The sequence below is a fragment of the Salmo salar genome, chromosome 19 (assembly GCF_965601325.2).
Source record: "Salmo salar chromosome 19, fSalSal1, whole genome shotgun sequence".
Taxonomy (NCBI): domain Eukaryota; kingdom Metazoa; phylum Chordata; class Actinopteri; order Salmoniformes; family Salmonidae; genus Salmo; species Salmo salar.
The window spans coordinates 47,280,719-47,304,001 of record NC_138309.1 but is presented as its reverse complement, the minus strand read 5'-3'; the positions used below and the strand labels follow the sequence as shown (position 1 = coordinate 47,304,001).

At 43.6% G+C, this 23,283-nt stretch overlaps 1 protein-coding gene across 1 annotated transcript; it reads left to right on the top strand.

The window, feature by feature from the left end:
• Window positions 1–1,242: 1,242 nt before the first annotated feature.
• Window positions 1,243–22,576, top strand: LOC106578872 (E3 ubiquitin-protein ligase TRIM69). The gene is made up of 9 exons (XM_014158108.3): window positions 1,243–1,410; window positions 9,422–9,514; window positions 9,725–9,823; window positions 11,395–11,502; window positions 11,682–11,795; window positions 12,700–12,840; window positions 13,763–13,814; window positions 20,922–20,948; window positions 21,046–22,576. Exons 2-9 carry the CDS (start codon window positions 9,452–9,454, stop codon window positions 21,630–21,632), a joined length of 1,191 nt encoding a protein of 396 aa, XP_014013583.1. The 5' UTR covers window positions 1,243–1,410; window positions 9,422–9,451; the 3' UTR covers window positions 21,633–22,576.
• The last annotated feature ends 707 nt before the right edge of the window (window positions 22,577–23,283 follow it).

The following is a 23,283-nucleotide window of genomic DNA, read 5'->3' as shown; positions in this document are numbered from 1 at the left end:
ATGTCTTTCCTTTTTGTTCATTGATTTCACCTGTGTTAGTTACTCACCTGGTCTCATCAGCTCCTTATTTAGTTCAGTTCATTCTGTTTGTGTCTTTGTGAGGTATTGTTCGTTTTGACTCTACTAAGCCTTATCCTAGCTCGTTTGTGAGAACCAGTTATAGCCGTCGGTCCTAGTTTTGATTCACCTGCCTGTTTGTCTACCTGTGTATGACCATTGCCTGCCTGTGACCACGATTTTTTCCTTCTGCGAAGGCGAAATAAACACCTACCGCGCTCTGCGAGTGAATCTACAGTATTCATAAGAGTGGCAGAATAATGTATTTGTCCTATGGTCCCCCTTAAGAAAAAAGATTGCAGTCAGAGCACAAATACTGCGTCCAAAATAACCGTTTTTACTTTAGTAATGTTTCAGTGTAACTGCAGTTACAGTGGAGTATATATTTTGGAGTATCATTTCTGCAATTACTGCGTCTAAAATACCAAAGTTGACAGCAGTTACTGCACTTTAAAAACTGTAGTTTTTTGTGAGGGTTGTTGAATCCTTAATGATATTTAGCCTAGAGCAGCACAACAGCGTAACCTGAACCGTCCAAGACAAGTGTATGTCAAATGATTATGGCTACTAAAGCCTGAGTAAATGTATCTATCTTGTAGATACTATCAGCTCTCGCTCAGCCTATTCCCGACTGTGCGTCCCCAAACGAACATAACATAATCTTCACCCACTGTTCATTCGCCGGGTATCCAAAAGGGTCCCGAGCAGCGGATCTTTCGGGTGAATAATTATTTCCCAGCACAGCTGGAAACACAGAGCCGTCCGTCATTTAACAATGCGTCATAGCCCCCACACACTTCAGCATGTCTAAAACTACCCAGACACATTTTCCTTCGGGTTGTTAGAGGTAAACTTGATATCCATGTCCAAATAGCCTACACATTTTAGGGAGGTTAGACTGGAAATGTCAGTGCTGCAATTCATACATTTCCACTCTAAAACATAGTAGCTAGCCTACTCTGTTTCAGAATAGCCTGGTTCACTTTGCACACAATTGCTACATCGTTTGTGTAATTTAATCGTGGTCTCAAATTATATGACGCGCTATAAATGAGATGCAATACTCTGGCGACCTCTTTTGGATAAAAAAAAAAGGTGCATGATTTTAACGCGTGAGACGTCCAACCGTTTCCTCAGGCTATTCGTCAACTTGTCGGAAACGTCCGAACTTTGATTCGGACAACGGGGTGCTCAGTGACTCAATCCAGTTGCAGTAGATGGAGCCTGGTCGCATGTATGTATAAGAGATAGTGAGGTGTATAGTAGGCTAGTTAGTCACACCGAAGGAGAAAAAAACGTGGTTTTCTGATCAGAATAGTGGACTAGCTATTATTTTCCCCGTGGATTCCCAAGGTAAGTCTTTCTGCTGCATTCAATGTGGCTATTGATCTTATTAAAGGTTTTCCTAATACCTATGCATTCTGTATATTGCGCACTGAAAGTTAAATTGTGTTTACTTGTGTTTATTCTGTGCGCTCAGGACGAGCGGTTGTCATCTGCTGACTGTCCGATATGTTTGAGTAGCCACATTAGTGGAGATGCACCAACCTATGTAATTCATTTATTCATGTTTGGGCTCAATAAACCACCCGAAAGTGAAATCGTGTTAACTTGTGTCTCCGGGAACTCATGGGGAGGGGTTGATTCCTGCTCTGCTGTTTTACATTAGTGGAGATGCACCATTTTATGTGAAGAATGTATTCGTGTTTAGGCGCAATAAACCACCCGAAAACAGTTGTCTTGAAATGTGAAAATGTGTCATTGTATAGGCTACACAATTACAGCCTATTGCGAATCCATGTGATGTTATGCATGGGAAATAACTGTCTAACTCATTAGAGAAATTGAGTAGTGGCTACTCAAACATATCGGACAGTCAGTAGAACTCAAATCATAAGTGGTACTAACTCAGATTTCAATAAGATTTATAATTGAATGTTGTTGAGTACTGTTAACAAATATTAGGTTATTGAGTAAATATAACTATTTATTTGTGTTCGGCTAATCTAAAGTTGAGTTTTTGCAAGTTATGATTCATATTATAAAGTCGATCTAACGTGTATTAAATAAGTGGTTCTTACTTGATTCTAATTATGTTTTACGTCTTTGTTTAAAATAATAAAGTAGTAGTCAGACATATTTCTTCTTGATTTATTTGTGTTGTACTGATATAGAATTATGACGTTTTTTGCAGAGCCACGTGCCACTATTAAATATGAATAACTTGTTTTTTGCCAGTTATTAATATTTAATAGTGGCACATGGCTCTGTTTTTAGAGGATTGTGGGTAATTCAACATTTTTAGACATTATGATACTTTTACATAATGTTGTATGCATGTTTGAAGAAAGAAAAGTATATTTCTAAAATAGTATTAAGCAGTTTGTTGTGCTATGAGGTTTAATGGATCAGGATGAATGGATATAAAAACCAGCGGATAAATAGACGTACAATAACGAGACAAGCCATTCCCACAAGCAAGGGTATATGTCTCGCTCTTAATGACAGAGGCTAATGCAGCAGCCTGCAATGATTAAAGCGCTAGCTCCAGTTACTGCTAGAGGAATGAGCATTGTGACCAAAAGTGCCTGCCAAGGTGGATTAAAGTACCAAATTGTCAAATACATAAAACAATGTTGAAATGTAATAAGGGCACCAGGCGAGACCCAGATGCAGACACGGGAGGCAGATGGTTTGGGTCTTTGATATTTATTAACAATCCAAAAGGGGTAGGCAAGAGAATGGTCGTGGACAGGCAAAAGGTCAAAAATCCTTTCAAGGGATTATTGTAAGGTGATGTCATAGTGCCCCAACAGCCAACTACACTGTCAGCTGTTTTTGTAATTTTATCAGTATCTTACTGTATTAATCAACTGTATAAACTGACTACATTAGATTACTGTAGAATGCACAGTAAAACACTGTTCATTTTTTTGATTTCACCTTTATTTAACCAGGTAGGCCAGTTGAGAACAAGTTCTTATTTACAACTGTGACCTGGCCAAGAGAAAGCAAAGCAGTGCGACAAAAACAACAACACAGAGTTACACATAAACAAACGTACAGTCAATAACACAAAATAAAATAAAAATAGAAAAATCTATGTACAGTGTGTGCAAATGTAAAAGAGAAGGGAGGTAGGCAATAAATAGGCCCTAGAGGCGAAGATAATTACAATTTAGCATTAATACTGGAGTGATAGATGTGCAGATGATGATGTGCAAGTAGAGATACTGGGGTGCAAAAGAGCAAGAGGGTAAGTAATAATATGGGGGATGAGGTAGTTGGATGGGCTATTTACAGATTGGCTGTGTACAGGTACAGTGATCGGTAAGCTGCTCAGACAGCTGATGCTTAAAGTTAGAGAGGGAGATATAAGACTCCAGCTTCAGAGATTCGTTTCCAGTCATTGGCAGCAGAGAACTGGAAGGAAAGGCAGCCGAAGTAAGTGTTGGCTTTGGGGATGACCAGTGCAATATTTTACAGCACACTTTAAGACCTTTCTGTAATTTCAACAGTAAAATAACCGTAAATGTGTTTTACAGTATTAATTATGGTGCATTGTGGGAAAATGAGGTGAATGGGGAAAGAGTCTCTGTATCATTAACATATTTTAAGGCGTTCCTTGTAAGAAGCTAAATTTGTTGCGCCCGTGACTACGAATGCATACACTTAGGTTGGAGTCATTAAAACACGTTTTTCAACCACTCCACAAATTTCTTGTTAACAAACTATAGTTTTAGCAAGTCGGTTAGGACATCTACTTTGTGCATGACACAAGTCATTTTTCAAAACAATTGTTGACAGACAGAATATTTCACTTATAATTTACTGTATCACAATTCCAGTGGGTCAGAAGTTTACATACACTAAGTTGACTGTGCCTTTAAACAGCTTGGAAAATTCCAGAAAATTATGTCATGGCTTTAGAAGCTTCTGATAGGCTAATTGACATAATTTGAGTCAATTGGAGGTGTACCTGTGGATGTATTTCAAGGCCTACCTTCAATCTCAGTGCCTCTTTGCTTGACATCATGGGAAAATCAAAAGAAATCAGCCAAGACCTCAGAAAAAAATTGTAGACCTCCACGAGTCTAGTTCATCCTTGGGAGCAATTTCCAAACGCCTGAAGGTACCACGTTCATCTGTACAAACAATAGTACACAAGTATAAACACCATGGGACCATACAGCCGTCATACCGCTCAGGAAGGAGACGCGTTCTGTGTCCTAGAGATGAACGTACTTTGGTGCAAAAAAATGCAAATCAATCCCAGAACAACAGCAAAGGACCTTGTGAAGATGCTGGAGGAAACAGGTACAAAAGTATCTATATCCACAGTAAAACAAGTCCTATATCTACATAACCTGAAAGGCCGCTCAGCAATGAAGAAGCCACTATTCCAAAACCGCCATAAAAAAAGCCAGACTATGGTTTGCAACTGCACATGGGGACATGATGGTACTTTATGGGGGAAATGTCCTCTGGTCTCATGAAACAAAAATAGAACTGTTTGGCCATAATGACCATCGTTATGTTTGGAGGAAAAAGGGGGAGGCTTGCAAGCCGAGGACACCATCCCAACCGTGGGTGGCAGCATCATGTTGTGGGGGTGCTTTGCTGCAGGAGGGACTGGTGCACTTCACAAAATAGATGGCATCACGAGGAAAGAAAATTAAGTGGATATATTGAAGCAACATCTCAAGACATCAGTCAGGACGTTGAAGCTTGGTTGAAAATGGGTCTTCCAAATGAACAATGACCCCAAGCATACTTCCAAAGTTGTGGCAAAATGGCTTAAGGACAAAAAAGTCAAGGTATTGGAGCAGCCATCACAAAGCCCTGACCTCAATCCCATAGAAAATTTGTGGGCAGAACTGAAAAAGCGTGTGCGAGCAAGGAGGCCTACAAACTTGACTCAGTTACACCAACTCTGTCAGGAGGAATGGGCCAAATTCACCCAACTTATTGTGGGAAGCTTGTGGAAGGCTACCTGAAACGTTTGACCCAAGTTAAACAATTTAAAGGCAATGCTACCAAATACTAATTGAGTGTATGTAAACTTCTGACCCACTGGGAATGTGATGAAAGAAATGAAAGCTGAAATAAATCATTCTCTCTACTATTATTCAGACATTTCACATTCTTAAAATAAAGTGGTGATCCTAACTGACTTAAGACAGGGAATTTTTACTCAGATTAAATGTCAGGAATTGTGAAAAACTGAGTTTAAATGTATTTGGCTAACGTGTATGTAAACTTCCGACTTCAACTGTAGGTATGCCTCTTGTCCAGATGGGACAGGGCAGTGTGCATTGTGGTGGCGATTGCATCGTCTGTGGATCTATTGGGGCGGTAAGCAAATTGAAGTGGGTCTAGGGTGGCGGGTAAGGTGGAGGTGATAAGATCTTTGACTAGTCTCTTGAAGCACTTCATGATGACTGAGGTGAGTGCTACGGGGCAATAGTCATTTAGTTCAATTACCTTTGCTTCCTTAGGTACCGGGACAATGGTGGCCATCTTGAAGCATATGGGGACAACAGACTGGGATACGGAGAGATTGAATATATCTGTAAACACACCAGCCAGTTGGTCTGCTCATGCTCTGAAGACGTAGCTAGGGATACCATCTGGGCCGGCAGCCTTGCGAGGGATAACACGCTTAAATGTCTTACTCACATCGGTCACGGAGAAGGAGAGCCCACAGTCCTTGATAGCGGGCCGCGTCGGTGGCACTGTATTATCCTCAAAACAAGCAAAGAATGTGTTCAGCCTGTCCGGGAAGCAAGATGTCGGTGTCTGGGACGTGGCTGGTTTTCCTTTTATAATCTGTGATTTGTCTGTAGACCCTGCCACATTCGTCTTGTGTCTGAGCTGTTGAACTGGGACTCAACTTTTTCCCTATACCGATGTTTAGCCTGCTTGATTGCTTTGCGGAGGGAATAACTACACTGTTTGTATTCTTCCATATTCCCAGTCTTTTTGCACTGGTTAAATGCGGTGGTCCGCATTTTCAGTTTTGCGCGAATGCTCCCATCTATCCACGGTTTCTGACTGAGGTAGGTTTTAATAGTCACAGTGTTTACAACATCATTCACCGTATCGGTATATGTGTTGATATTATTTTCTGAAGCTACTCTGAACATGTCCCAGTCCGCGTGATCAAAACAATCTTGAAGCGTGGATTCCGATTTATCAGACCAGCGTTGAATAGTCCACGGATGCTTCCTGTTTGAGTTTCTGCCTATAGGAGGGGAGGAGCAAGATAGAATCGTGGTCTGATTTGCCGAATGGAGGGCGGGGGAGGGCCTTATATGTATTCTGGAAGGTAGTATAACAATGGTCAAGAGTTTTAGCAGTGCGAGTACAACAATCAATATGTTGTTAGAATTTCGTGAGCCTTTTCCTCAAATTTGCGTTCTTAAAATACCCAGCTACAATAAATGCAGCCTCAGGATATGTGGTTTCCAGTTTGCATAAAGTCCAGTGAAGTTCTTTGAGGGCCGTCGTGGTATCGGCTTGAGGGGGATGTAGACCGCTGTGGCTATTATTGACGAAAAATTATCTCTGGAGTTAGTACGGTCGGCATTTGATTGTGAGATATTCTAGGTCGGGTGAACAGAAGGACTTGAGTTCCTGTATGTTATCACAGTTACACCATAAGTTGTTAATCATAAAACATATACCTCCATCCTTCTGCTTCCCGGAGAGATGTTTGTTCCTGTCTGCGCGATGTACTGAGAACCCAACTGACTTTACAGAGTCAGACAGTATATTTCGAGAGAGCCATGTTTCCGTGAAGCAGAGTATGTTACAATCCCTGGTGTCTCACTGAAAAGCAACTGTCGCCTTGAGCTCATCAACTTTATTATCCAGAGATTGGACATTAGCGAGTAAAATACTCGGGAGCAGTGGGTGGTGTGCACGCTTCCTAAGTTGGACCAGAAGACCACCCCGAGTACCTCTCCTTCACCTGTGTTGTTTTGGGTCAGCCTCTGAAATAAGTTCAATTGATCTGGGGGGAGCAAACAAAGGATCTGCTCCAGGGAAGTCGTAATGCTGGAAGTTCTGGTGAGTTACCGCTGCTCTAATATCCAATAGTTCTTCCCGGCTGTATGTAATGACACAAAACAATTCCTGAGCTAATTACGTAAAAAATAGTACATAAACAAACAAAATACTGCAGAGTTTCCTAAGAGGTAGTCGCGATGCTGCCATCTCCGGCAGCGCCATCATGCAATCTGTGTCTGGTTTTAGCTAGTTACTTGTTAGCTTGGTCTTCAGCCAGCATGGAACAAAACGGGGGGAAGGGTAGTTCAAAACTCAGACGCAGTTGTCAAGTCAACACATCCGTCAGTGCTGTGGTGAACCGCATCACAACAGACATGCCAAACAGGAGATGTATACTTTTTTTTATATCATTCATGTAATTTAAATGTTGTTTGAGTTGCTTTGTGTATCACCAAATTTGCTTGAGTTGATTTTACTGCAACCCTGCTCACTGCATCCATGTTGCTTCATAGAGGCGTTTCAAAGAGCTGTCAGTCAAGTCAAGCTCATGAATATAAGGTCCCCACCCACTCAGCCTGTCTTTTCAAACTTCCTGGTAGTTAGCCATGACAGAAAAAGTACTTTTCAGAATGACTGTTGAGGACCTTTAAACCATTTACATTGTTGAATATTTACCCCTGTCCATTTGATCTGTTTCGTCCTGTAATCACATCCAGTGAATATCTCAGTATTGGATTGGCACTAACCAAGGATGGTCAGAGATTTATCATAAGATATCTTGTTGTAATTACAATTATTTTGAAGACCAATGTATCCCTAACTACAATAACATTTTCAGTAACATTTTACTTGCTATGACACGTTTTTTTTATCAACCTTGGTTGAATGGACTGACTGTAAGTTGCTGAGGACAAGAGTGCCCGCTAAATGACCTAAATGTAAAAATGAAAACTTGCAAAGAACACTGGGTAATATGCCGCTGCGTGGGTTATTCCAGTAATATACTGTAAATGAGATTACACTAACATTTTTGGTACTGTAAAATGGATTACAGTAGCTGTACTGTAAAATAAATTACAATAACTTACTGGTCAATTACTGCCAGTACGTTTTACAGGAAATCTTTTAGAGTGTAGCCGTGAAAATCCATTGTTTGCGATTATTTCCAAACACCCAGCAGCATGGGCATTCTACTGTGTTCTCCTTGGAAAGTTAATGATCATATTTGGCTCTTTCCGGCTATTGCCTTCATCGTAAAAGGTTCAGCAAATCCCTCTACGACATCAAACTAGCTGCAGGGTGCAGGAAAAGGGGGTGCTGCTGATTCAACACGGTCGTTCTGTGGGCTGTGAAAACACTCTCAGCTGCAGCTTCACATCTCCTTGGGATATCTGCCTGACACCAAGGCCATAATTAAGATGCATCGACCCACACACACACACATCCTGAAAACATATTACTCTGCAGTTTTCGTCTCTCTCACACCCCCGCTCTCTCTCTCTCTCTCTCTCTCTCTCTCTCTCTCTGTATCTTTCTCTCTCTCTGTGTCAAGCCAGGCCAGTTTTAGGTGAGGCCGTCCTAATGAGCCCACAGAGGACCTCTACTGCAATGTAGTGATTTAGAAGTTGTGCAGTACACACACACACACACACACACACACACACACACACACACACACACACACACACACCACACACACACACACACACATTTCCGTATTTTGCCTTCTCATTGATTTGAGCTGCCATTGGAGCCCAGTCAGCTATAACTCAGGCTCAACACTGATAGAAGGAGTGCCAGCAAATAATAAAGCTGTGTATCTCTGTGACAGAGTATTGAATCTGTGGATCACTGAGCCAGAATATTGAAGATGTGTATCTCTGTGCCAGCGTATTGATGCTGTCGATCACTGTGCCAGAATATTGAAGCTGTGTATGTCTGTGCCAGAATATTGATGCTGTGTATGTCTGTGCCAGAGTATTGAATCTGTGGATCACTGTGCAAGAATATTGAAGCTGTGTATGTCTGGGCCAGAGTATTGATGCTGTTGATCACTGTGCCAGAATATTGAAGCTGTGTATGTCTGTGCCAGAATATTGATGCTGTGTATCACTGTGCCAGAGTATTGATGCTGTGGATCACTGTGCCAGAATATTGAAGCTGTGTATGTCTGTGCCAGAGAATTGAAGCTGTGTATCACTGTGCCAGAATATTGATGCTGTGGATCACTGTGCCAGAATATTGAAGCTGTGTATGTCTGTGCCAGAGTATTGAACCTGTGTATCACTGTGCCAGAGTATTTATGCTGTGTATCACTGTGCCAGAGTACTGAAGCTATGTATGTCTGTGCCAGAGGGCCTTTCTCTCCCCCCCAGCTGCCAAGATGATGAAGGAGTGCCTCCAGTTCTTCATTGAGCCGGCCCAGAAAATCAAGATCCGCCTCAAGGTAGGACCTTTGGACACCTATCAACTCTCAGACAACCCTTAATAGCACTGATGTCTGTCCTTGTCAAGATGTATTCAAGAGAAACAAAGGATTGGTTCATTTCCCATCTGTGCTTTATCTGTGTAGCAGTGCTGCATGATTGATGAATGTCATTTTCCCTTCACCCTTCCCTCTCCTTGTCTCTCTCATCCATTGCTCCCTCTGTTCTAGGAGTCTCGTAAGAAAGGGACGGATGAGAAGAAAGAACCTTTAGTGGAGAGTCAGCTGTTCATAATGGAACTGGCCAGGGATCTCAACAGACTGTGCCAGGTACACACACACACACACACACACACACACACACACACACACACACACACACACACACACACACACACACACACACACACACACAAAGACACACACACACACTCACAAAGACACACACATCCACAAAGACACACACACACACACACACACACACAAAGACACACACACACATCCACAAAGACACACACACACACACACATCCACAAAGACACACACACACACACACAAAGACACACACACACACACACATCCACAAAGACACACACACACACACACAAAGACACACACACACACACAAAGACACACACACACATTCACAAAGACACACACACACACATTCACAAAGACACACACACATCCACAAAGACACACACACACATTCACAAAGACACACACACACACATTCACAAAGACACACACACATCCACAAAGACCCCCCCCCCCCCCCCCCCCCCACACACACACACACACACACACACATCCACAAAGTTACACACACACACACACACACACACACACACACACACACACACACACACACACACACACACACACACACACACACACACACACACACACACACACACACACAAAGACACACACACACACATCCACAAAGACACACACACACACACACACAAAGACACACACACACATCCACAAAGACACACACACACACATCCACAAAGACACACACACACATCCACAAAGACACACACACACACACACACATCCACAAAGACACACACACACATCCACAAAGACACACACACACACATCCACAAAGACACACATCCACAAAGACACACATCCACAAAGACACACACACATCCACAAAGACACACACACATCCACAAAGACACACATCCACAAAGACACACACACACACACACACACACACACACACACACACACACACACACACACACACACACAACACACACACACACACACACACACACACACACACACACACACACACACACACACACACACACACACACACACATCCACAAAGACACACACACATCCACAAAGACACACACACACACACATCCACAAGGACACACACACACATCCACACACAAAGACACACACACACACACACACATCCACAAAGACACACACACACATCCACAAAGACACACACACACACACACACACACACACACACACACACACACACACACACACACACACACACACATCCACAAAGACACACACACATCCACAAAGACACACACACACACACATCCACAAGGACACACACACACATCCACACACAAAGACACACACACACATCCACAAGGACACACACACACATCCACACACAAAGACACACACACACATCCACAAAGACACACACACACACATCCACAAAGACACACACACACATCCACAAAGACACACACACACACACACACACACACATACACACACACACACACACACACACACACACATCCACAAAGACACACACACACACATCCACAAGGACACACACACACACACATCCTCGAAGACACACACACAAGCAAACAACCACGCTCTCTCTACTATTATCTTCTCAGAGGTCGAAGGTCCTAGCCCACATCTGGACCAGTGAAGACAACTGGCCTCCCAGTGTGTGTAGACACTTCATAGTGGAGTGGGCTGCCGTGCTAGAGAAGAGAGGCCAGGTGAGCACTGTTGTTTGAAAGCTATTTGATAGTTTTACTTTAAAAAGCCTTTTTTTCCTTTAACTTAATCCTTTGTCATTGTTTTCTTTGTTGATAAACTATTATTAGACCTCTGAGACTTGTTATTGCAGTTTTTACTTCATGATCTCTTTACGGACTGTTGTCTTTTGATTGTGCAGCTGAGGAGCATGCAGACAGAGAAGAGGGACTGGAAGACAGGGGGAGAGTATGACATCGGAACCCACAAACGGGTCATCATGGACTGGACACACCAGCTCAGAAACAGACCGGAGGTAAGGAACATGGGAGTGATTGGGTCACTAGAGTCAAATCAAATCAAATGTATTTATAAAGCCCTTTTTGCATCAGCCGATGTCACAAAGTGCTATACAGAACCCCAGTCTAAAACCCCAAACAGCAAGCAATGCAGATGTAGAAGCACAGTGGCTAGGAAAAACTCCTTAGAAAGGCAGGAACCTAGGAAGAAACCTAGAAGGGAACCAGGCTCTGAGGGGTGGCCAGTCCTCTTCTGACTGTGCCGGGTGGAGTTATAATCCCACCCATTTTGCCAAAGCACAGCCCCCACACCACTAGAGGGATATCAACAGACCACCAACTTACTACCCTGAGACAAGGCTGTGTATAGCCCACGAAGCTCTCCTCCACCGCACGAGTCTGAGGTTGCAAAACAGGACAGGACGATCACGTCAGTGACTCAACCCACTCAAGTCGAGTATAGCGAAAAAAGCCTGGCAAGACATGATGCACCCCTCCTAGGGATGGCATGGAAGAGCACTAGTAAGCCAATGACCCAGCCCCTGTAATAAGGTCAGAGGCAGAGAATCCAAGTGTCCAAAATATTACTAAAGAGTTTACTACCCTACTATATTCATATCTCTCTCTCTCTCTCTCTCTCTCTCTCTCTCTCTCTCTCTCTCTCTCTCTCTCTCTCTCTCTCTCTCTCTCTCTCTCTCTCTCTCTCTCTCTCTCTCTCTCTCTCGCTCTCTGACTCCTCTGTGATTAAGGAGCAGCTCATCCTCATCTTTCCTTCTTCAGTCTCCTGTGTTGCATTACTGTGCATATGATGGACTTATTATGTTGCAATATGGACCAGTAATGGAAGACTCCCTCCAACTTCCCTGTTTTCATTTCTTACTATATAAAGTAATAACCATATGGACTTCCCTCCCCCTCCAGCCCAGTATCTGGCCCGGTGAGCCTGTATTGATGATGTTGGATGATCTGGAGTTCCAGTGGAGGAGGGGGCGTCTGCCGAACCTTCTCTCAGCCATGGAGCTGGTCATGTGGGTGGTGCTGAGTGCAGACAGCCCTGACAAGGTGTGTGTGTTTCTATGACTGAACCAAAACAATAATAACACCTTTGCCTTTCTTGAACTCACACTTTTCTTTTCCGACTTGCACTGAATTTGCAGCATGTATGCTGTTATAAAGAACCCTTTCCTAAGGTTCTATAAAGAACCATAAAAAATAAAAATAAAAAAGGTTCTATATAGCACCAAAAAGGGTTCCGCTATGGTTACAACACTTTTTGGGTCTAAATAGAACATTTTTTTTATGGTTCTTGATATACCCTTTACAAATAATGGTTCTATAAAGAACCTTCCTTCCTCTCAAGGTTTGTTGTAGAACCATACAGGGTTTTTATTCTGGTTTAATAAACATATTATATTGTTCAATTATTATTATTATCAATTATTATTATGTTTATTAACAAGTTGAATCAGGTGTTCTAGCTCTGGAACAGCTGGGGGTCGCTGAGGATAGAATTGAGAACTATTGATTTAGTCAACCATTCTCAATTAGCACAAGGCCATACATGAGTCTTTCGAATGACTCTGTCATTGGCCATAGACATACATGTCATTAACTAACATAAGACAACATATTAGATAAACTGGAAGGACACGCTCACTCACGGTTGCACAAAAAGAGCTGTGCACAAACCACTCCCCAAAACATTCTAATTATCACTAAAAGACGAAAGAACCCTTTTTTGAACTGCAAATAACATTGAAGGGCTTCTTTGGGTCAGTATGGTTCCACATAGAACCATCAACTTCCCAAAGAACCCTTGAGAAACCCTCATTTTGTAGTGTGTAATTGTATGTCGCTCTGGGTAACAGCGTCTGCTAAATAACTCATTTGTTAATGTAAACAACTGATTCATTATTCATCAATGAATCTGCATGATTAGATAGACATTACACAGATAAACTCACTCAAGCCTCTGTGTCTACAGGAGGACGTAACCAAGCAGTGGCTGATCAGAAAACAGAGGAGTCAGAAGAGCGGTGTGTAGAGCTTTGACGTGTTGAAGTCATCAAGAAAGCGTTATGCTTCGAACACACTGACCGCCTCGTTGCGCAAAATAGTACGCAGCATCATCTGGATATGTGTGCAACAAAAGTTCAACATTCACCTTCTGCTACCATTTCTGTCAAGCCGTCTATGCTTACAGTTTGACGCATACGTTAGATAAATCCAACGTGCACCACACAGAACACTGCAGTGCTGCAAGGCAAACGCAGCGTTTCATTGGAAATAAATGTATTTCTGGCGTACCAACATGCAATGACGCAGTCGGTGTGATGGAAAGAAGGCCTAGATTCTATCAGATCAAGCGTTAACTGGGGATAGACGACGCCAGCATAGCAGGTGTTTTGGTGGTTCCGGAGTCCTATCAGTGAGCAGCTGCTCATGAGGTCATTGTCACGAAGCCACACCCATCCCACTCTCGTTATTTTTTTATTTTTATTTCACCTTTATTTAACCAGGTAGGCTAGTTGAGAACAAGTTCTCATTTACAATTGCGACCTGGCCAAGATAAAGCAAAGCAGTTCGACACATACAACAACACAGAGTTACACATGGAATAAACAAACATACAGTTAATAATACAGTAGAAAAAAAGTATGTATGTATACAGTGTGTGAAAATGAGGTAAGATAAGGGAGTTAAGGCAATAAATAGGCCATAATGGCGAGGTAATTACAATATAGCAAATAAACACTGGGGTGATAGATGTGCAGAAGATGAATTTGCAAGTAGATATACTGGGGTGCAAAGGAGCAAAATAAATAAATACAGTATGGGGATGAGGTAGTTGGATAGGCTATTTACAGGTGCAATGATCTGTGAGCTGCTCTGACAGCTGGTGCTTGAAGTTAGTGAGGGAGATAAGAGTCTCCAGCTTCAGCGATTTTTGCAGTTTGTTCCAGTCATTGGCAGCAGAGAACTGTAAGGAAAGGTTGCCAAAGGAGGAATTGGCTTTGGGGGTGACCAGTGAAATATACCTGCTGGAGCGCGTGCTGTGGGTGGGTACTGCTATGGTGACCAGTGAACTGAGATAAGGCGGGGCTTTACCTAGCAAAGACTTGAAGATGACCTGGTGACCATACTCGTCGCCAGTGGGTTTGGCGACGAGTATGAAGCGAGGGCCAGCCAACGAGAGCATACAGGTCGCAGTGGTGGGTAGTATATGGAGCTTTGGTGACAAAACAGATGGCACTGTGATAGACTGCATCCAATTTGTTGAGTAGAGTGTTGGAGGCTATTTTGTAAATGACATCACCGAAGTCAAGGATCGGTAGGATACTCAGTTTTACGAGGGTATGTTTGGCAGCATGAGTGAAGGATGCTTGGTAGCGAAATAGGAAGCTGATTCTAGAAGTCATTTTTGATTGGAGATGCTTAATGTGGGTCTGGAAGGAGAGTTTACAGTCTAACCAGACACCTAGGTATTTGTAGTTGTCCACATATTCTAGGTCAGGCGGGCAGGTGTGGGCAGCGATCAGTTGAAGAGCATGCATTTAGTTTTACTTGCATTTAAGAGCAGTTGGAGGCCACGGAAGGAGAGTTGTATGGCATTGAAGCTCATCTGGAGGTTAGTTAGCACAGTGTCCAAAGAAGGGCCAGAAGTATTCAGAATGGTTTCGTCTGCGTAGAGGTGGATCAGAGAATTACCAGCCGCAAGAGCGACATCATTGATGTATACAGAGAAGAGAGACGGCCTGAGAATTGAACCCTGTGGCACCCCCATAGAGACTGCCAGAGGTCCGGACAACAGGCCCTCTGATTTGACACACTGAACTCAATCAGAGAAGTAGTTGGTGAACCAGGCGAGGCAGTCATTTGAGAAACCAAGGCTGTCGAGTCTGCCAATAAGAATGTGGTGATTGACAGAGTCGAAAGCCTTGGCCAGGTCGATGAATACGGCTGCACAGTATTGTCTCTTATCGATGGCAGTTATGATATCGTTTAGGACCTTGAGCGTGGCTGAGGTGCACCCATGACCAGCTCGGAAGCCAGATTGCATAGCGGAGAAGGAACGGTGAGATTCCAAATGGTCGGTGATCTGTTTGTTAACTTGGCTTTCGAAGACCTTAGAAAGGCAGGGTAGGATAGATACAGGTCTGTAGCAGTTTGGGTCTAGAGTCTCTCCCCCTTTGAACAGGGGGATGACCGCGGCAGCTTTCCAATCTTTGGGGATCTCAGACGATAGGAAAGAGCGGTTGAACAGGCTAGTAATAGGGGTTGCAAAAATTTCGGCAGATCATTTTAGAAAGAGATGGTCCAGATTGTCTAGCCCGGCTGATTTGCAGGGGTCCAGATTTTGCAGCTCTTTCAGAACATCAGCTATCTGGATTTGGGTGAAGGAGAAATGGGGGAGGCTTGGGCGAGTTGCTGTGGGGGGCGCAGGGCAGTTGATCGGGTCAGGGGTAGCCAGGTGGAAAGCATGGCCAGCCGTAGAAAAATGCTTATTGAAATTCTCAATTATCGTGGATTTATCGGTGGTGACAGTGTTTCCTAGCCTCAGTGCAGTGGGCAGCTGGGAGGAGGTGCTCTTATTCTCCATGGACATTACAGTGTCAAATAACTTTTTTGATTTCGTGCTACAGGATGCACATTTCTGTTTGAAAAACCTAGCCTTAGCTTTCCTAACTGCTTGTGTATATTGGTTCCTAACTTCCCTGAAAAGTTACGGGGGCTATTTGATGCTAATGCAGTACGCCACAGGATGTTTTTGTGCTGGTCAAGGGCAGTCAGGTCTGGAGTGAACCAAGGGCTCTATCTGTTTTACATTTTTTGAATGGGGCATGCTTATTTAAGATGGTGAGGAAGGCACTTTTAAAGAATAACCAGGTATCCTCTACTGACGGGATGAGGTCAATATCCTTCCAGGAATCCCAGGCCGGGTCAATTAGAAAGGCCTGCTCGCTGAATTGTTTTAGGGAGCGTTTGACAGTGATGAGGGGTGGTCGTTTGACCGCAGACCCATTACGGATGCAGGCAATGAGGTGATCGCTGAGATGTTGGTTGAAGACAGCAGAGGTGTATTTGGAGGGCAAGTTAGTTAGGATGATATCTATGAGGGTGCCTGTGTTTATGGATTTGGGGTTGTACCTGGTTGGTTCATTGATAATTTGTGTGAGATTGAGGGCATCAAGTTTAGGTTGTAGGATGGCCGGGGTGTTAATCATGTCCCAGTTTAGGTCACCTAGCAGCACGAGCTCTGAAGATAGATGGGGGCAATCAATTCACATATGGTGTCCATGGCACAGCTAGCGGCAGAGGGAGGTCTATAGCAAGCAGCAACGGTGAGAGACTTGTTTCTGGAAAGGTGGATTTTTAGAAGTAGAAGCTCGAATTGTTTGGGCACAGACCTGAATAGTATGACAGAACTCTGCAGGCTATCTCTGCAGTAGATTGCCACTCCGCCCCCTTTGGCAGTTCTATCTTGTCGGAAAATGTTATAGTTAGGGATGAACATTTCAGGGTTTTTGGTGGTCTTCCTAAGCCAGGATTCAGACACGGCTTGGACATCTGGGTTGGCAGAGTGTGCTAAAACAGTGAATAAAACAAACTTGGGGAGGAGGCTTCTAATGTTAACATGCATGAAATCAAGGCTTTTACAGTTACAGAAGTCAACAAATGAGAGCGCTTGGGGATTGGGAGTGGAGCTGGGCACTGCTGGGCCTGGATTAACCTCTACATCACCAGAGGAGGACTAGGATAAGGGTACGGCTAAAGGCTATAAGAAATGGTCGTCTAGTACGTTCGGAACAGAGAGTAAAAGGAGCAGGATTTTGGGCGCGATAGAATAGATTCAAGGCATAATGTACAGACATGTGAATACAGTGGAGGTAAACCTAGGCATAGAGTGACGATGAGAGAGATATTGTCTCTAGAAACATAATTTAAACCAGGTGATGTCACTGCATGTGTGGGAGGTGGAACTGAAGGGTTAACTAAGGCATATTGAGCAGGGCAAGAGGCTCTACAGTGAAATAAGACAATATTCACTAACCAGAACAGCAATGGACAAGGCATATTGACATTAGGGAGAGGCATGCGTAGCCGAGTGATAATAGGGGTCCAGTGAGTAGTTAAGCTTGCTGGAGACACGGCGATTCAGACAGCTAGCGGGCCCGGGGCTAGCAAGCTAGCAGAAGGGCTTTAGAGGTACGTTGTGATGGAAGAAGTCTGTTGTAGCCTCCTCGTGCAGAGCCTCCTTGTGTGGTTCCGTCGACCGTGATGGATTAGTAGGGTTCCATGTAGAAATGGTGCCCAGTCCAATTGGCAAAATGCCTTGGACCGCTGCGCCACTCGGGAGCACGTAAGACGTTTAGAATGAGAGGTTATAGGTTATATAGAAATAATGGCCATCAAAATGAAAATCATAGAACGAAATACTGATGATTTCTATAAGCCTAATCAAGGTGTCGATTACATTCCAGTGTTCGAACTTGTAAACACGGCTGCATAGAATTTCTAAATGCGACTCCGTGCAGCCAATGGCAATGTCCACAATAGGTATAATGAGCGTATTCGATTATGCTGAGTTGTGGTGAACCAGGCAAAGGCCCTTCACGTCTTCAGGTGAAAGCGTTGAGGGAGGAGCACCATTCTCAAATCAAACAGCCGTGTGGTCATATTGTCAACAAAGCAGCATGGTGCATCGTCCAGAAACATACATCTCTTTTCCATAAAATTCATATTAAAAGGTTCTGGTGATGCTTCCTGAAGCATTACGTTTTTCCAGCCAATTGTGTCGAAAATAGGTTCATTACTCAAGGCTTTGCTCAATAGTGTATAATAGTGGCACCTGCTGGTCAAAAGATTTTAGAGCAACCAAATGATTATAGATGACGTCCCACACCCTGTAGCGCATGCGCAGCGTAGCCTTTTTGTCTTATACCAAACCAATCAGGTCGCTGTTCAACAAAACGAATCTTTGGACGTCATTGATCACGTTTCTGATAAAGTGATACAGTCATTGTGTGCTGCTTTGAAGTACACTGCTTAGCGATTTTGACGCATGCCTCAGAGCTCTGACATTAAACGTAACATCACTAGAATTTTCTAAGTAGTTTGCATTGGGAAGACAGATAAAGCGTTTTTATCAAAAGCAATATTTTTTGCATGGAAAAACAGACTCCTACTAATTACTACACGTTTAATTACGTCACTTTTGTTTTGAGCCAACTTCGCCGTCGGTACGCCAGGTAGGCAATCAACTTTCACCCAATGCAAATCACACCTACACGGGTGCCCAGATTAATTGAACCCCCTCATTGCTGGGAGCCACTTCTGGATTTAACAGCTCTAACGCAGTTTCAACTCCGACACCGCCAAAACAACAGCTTTGTAGGTGACGGCCAGCTCAAATCTGATTGAATCTTGCCCTTACACAAGTGTTACAGCAATCAGTGACAGAGAGATGTTGGAGATCACAGGTGTGTCATTGTGTGACAATGAGAGCTGATTGTGACAATGAGAGCTGATTGTGACAATGACAGCTGATTGTGACAGAGTGCTGATTATGACAATGTGAGCTGATTGTGCCACTGTGAGCTGATTATGCCACTAAGTAAAATTAAGACAAATAATCAATCAGTGCTCAAGAGATCAATCGGTCAGCCTTTCATAGCCATTAGGGTGACATCCCAGCAAACATGACCCCATTGGCCCCATGTGGATATTCGCCTGACACGGGCTAGCCAGTCCCTCCAAGATTTCGTCTGGATTTTGTATGCTTGATTTTGCTGCGGCAATTCTGACATTTCACATGGCAATATGCAATGATTTTGTCCAATATGTCGCAAAATTGTGCTGAAAAGGGAAAACGTTTTGTTGACGTTTGGCTTGATTGAATCATATAATGTGCGGTGATTGGTTGAAATTTCAAGCCCTCTTTTTGTACTGCGGTGATCGGTCAGTTTTATATGATAATATTACAATGATTTGTCTGTTTTATGCGGAAATAGTGTGGTGATTGGTCAAATTTGTAAGCCCTCGCCTCGCATAATATGCAGGGAATTGTTGATTTTGCAAAACTGTTTGCTGTTGCAGAATCACGGAATCCTGGAGCGACGGGCTAGCTCACACTAAGCCCACACCAGCCCAACACAGGCCAGCCCACACCAGCCCAACACAGGTTAGCACTCACCAGCCCAACACAGGTTAGCCCTCACCAGCCCAACACAGGCTAGCCTACACCAACCCAACACAGGTTAGCCCTCACCAGCCCAACACAGGCTAGCCCTCACCAGCCCAACACAGGCTAGCCCTCACCAGCCCAACACAGGCTAGCCCTCACCAGCCCAACACAGGCTAGCCCTCACCAGCCCAACACAGGCTAGCCCACACCAGCCCAACACACGCTAGCCCACACCAGCCCAACACAGGCAAGCCCACACCAGCCCAACACAGGCTAGCCCACACCAGCCCAACACAGGCTAGCCCACACCAGCCCAACACAGGCTAGCCCAAGTCCTACTACCTCACAATGTAGAGGCAGGGACTTATTAGAATATTTGGGGCATTGTTTGCACACAGGTCTTTCTGTGCAACCGTTACTGAGAAGTTCATTGCAGTTTAAGTGTTCTGTTGTGTGATGCCCAAATAGTGTTTGATCTTGTACCGTGCCAATGATGAAGTTTTCAAAAATACTTAAATAAGTGTGACGTGTGTGAAACTAAACAGTTTGTCTTGTAAGAAATATATGTATGGTAGTAACAACCTGGTTGTCATTCTGATACAATCTGACACATTCATCAAATACCTTTAATGCTTGAAAATGTTCAAATGTATGCATTGAATTGTAATAAATAAATATTACATCAATTCATATTAAATAATAGATAAAAACATATAAATTGGCATAGGGTGGGCAGCCCAAATGGGGCCATTATGTTTGCCCACATCGTGCCAATGTGGGCATGTTTTCCGGGATGGTTGATGAATCACTTGAAGTGCTGCCAATTGGTATTGATAAGAAAAATGAAAGGAGTGGAATGGAACAAACATGCCTGAGTACTTGGAGGTTAAGTAACAGAAAATGGGTTAAGATTGAACTTTTGACAGTATTTTAACCCCAGTTTTGTTGACATTTTCAGATGCAGCCCGCTACATTCCCCACAATGGTATGTGAAACTCCTAATGGATTTGTTATTGAGGAGTAAAGGCAACTGTAAATACAGTCATCCCTTTTCTTACTCTAACAACAACCTTTTATCTCAGTATGGAACTGGATCTGTGATGCTGCAGAGGAAGTGACCCTTGACCCCAAGACAGCCAACCCTGACCTCTTCCTCTCTGATGATGACAAGCGCATGCGCTGTGGCCTGGAGCGGCGAGACATCCCTAACTGCAGTCGTCGCTTCGACGGCTGGTGGTTTTGCGCTCTGGGAAACGAGGGCTACATCTCCGGGCGCCATTACTGGGAAGTCGAAGTGGGTGACCGGGACTGGCGGCTGGGCGTGGCTAAAGGCTCCGCCCAGAGGAAGGGTTACAGTCCCCTCAACACACAGACGGGCTACCTCACCCTGAGGCTGGAGAGGGGCTCAGACCTCAAGGCGCTGACGGTGCCCTCCACGCCGCTGGCCCAGATGCTGGTCCCCAGGAAGGTAGGGGTCTACCTGGACTATGAGCAGGGCCAGCTCTCCTTCTACGATGTGGAGAAGAGGTCCCACATCTACACGTACAACGAGACCTTCACAGAGAGACTGTTCCCCGTGTTTGGGACTGTAGAGGTGGTGAGGGATCTGGTGATCAGGCCGGCACAGACCAGGGAACCATGCCTCTGCCCTGGACCCTGTCTCTGGTGATAACATATTACAGCGCTCTTCAAACCTGGTCCTTGAGAGCTAGCCTGGAATCCACACTGAATATTGTAAGTGTAGCGATATTCAGTGTAAATTCCAGGCTAGTGGAGGGCAGGCTTTTGTTCTGGTCCAGCACTATCACACCTGATTTGATGGTGTGATGATTAGTTGATTAGTTCATTCAGGTGTGTTAAAACAAGGCTGGAACAAATGCATGCACTCCTTAGGACCTGGGCTGAAGAACAATTATTACCTCCTCCCTGTTACACTTTTTATTACATTGCCTTCATGCCACACTACTTCAAGGTACAAAGGAACTGTAAAAGAACGTGCTGCCCAAATTACCCAAAGATCTGACGTAATTGATATTTAGTTCAGCAAGAGCTTGCACACAGGAGACAGAGACAGACAGACAGACAGACAGACAGACAGACAGACAGAGACAGACAGACAGACAGACAGACAGACAGACAGACAGACAGACAGACAGACAGACAGACAGACAGACAGACAGACAGACAGACAGCTGGGGTTTATAGTCTATAGACAGCTGGGGTTTACAGTCTATACTGTATAAAGGGAGGGTAGAGAGAGTAGCATGAGGTACTTCATTCTTCCTCTGATTCTCTGCCTCTCTTCCTCTCTTCGTCTCTGATTCTCTTCCTCTCTGATTCTCTAATTCTCTGATTCTCTTCCTCTCTGATTCTCTGACTCTCTAATTATCTTCCTCTCTGATTCTCTGACTCTCTGATTCTCTGATTCTCTTCCTCTCTGATTCTCTTATTCTTTGATTTTCTGATTCTCTAACTCCACTCTCCAGCTTGCCAGTCTCATAATGTATATCAGCATATTTTTGGAAGTTACGGTTGATATTGACAGTGTGTGTAAAATGGTGTGATAACAATGCTTTTTTTCAGTCATCAATAAATGAAGGAAAATCTCAAGAAGATGTTTGTCGGTTTCTAGTCTACGAAGGTGTGGCATTAGGGTTGCAAAGGTAGGGTATATTACTGGTAACCTTCAAAGTCTACCAGTAAACTACCAGAATATTTGTAGCTTTCAGGAATTTTATGGAATTTTCATCACATGACATCTAGTGGCCTTTATGGGTACTTCAGACTACCACAGGTGTCTGTAATCATTCCTGGCCTCTGTGGGGCCTTATCACATATAAAATAAGATGATTTTAAAATAAAACATTTTATGAAAACATTATCCTAAATACAACCCATCAACTTAGTGAATGCCATTGGTGTTTAATATGAGGGTTTCAGCATTAAATATTCTTGATATTATTTACACACGTTTATATATTTGACTATGTCTTTGTTGTTAATGTTTCGGGGCACCAAACTGGTGGCAGTTGTGAAAAAAGTAAATAGAAGAGTTAGGGCTCTTTTTAAATCAGATCATCTTTAGATCAGATCCTCTTTAAATCAGACCCTCTTTAGATCAGACCCTCTTTAGATCAGATCCTCTTTAAATCAGATCCTCTTTAGATCAGGTCCGCATTAAATCAGATCCGCTTTAGATCAGATCCGCTTTAAATCAAATCCTCTTTAGATCAGATCCGCTTTAGCCGACATCCACATAGCAGTTGTTTTGCTAGGGTCGGAAATGGAACTGCGTTAGAGCTGTCAAATCCACAAGCGGC

Bases quoted from the DNA above. Each gene is read 5' to 3' on its own strand.
- LOC106578872 (XM_014158108.3), top strand. From the start codon at position 9,452: ATGATGAAGGAGTGCCTCCAGTTCTTCATTGAGCCGGCCCAGAAAATC. The intron at 11,503-11,681 runs GTGAGCACTGTT...TTGATTGTGCAG, and splicing joins TGCTAGAGAAGAGAGGCCAG to CTGAGGAGCATGCAGACAGA. The intron at 11,796-12,699 runs GTAAGGAACATG...CTCCCCCTCCAG, and splicing joins AGCTCAGAAACAGACCGGAG to CCCAGTATCTGGCCCGGTGA.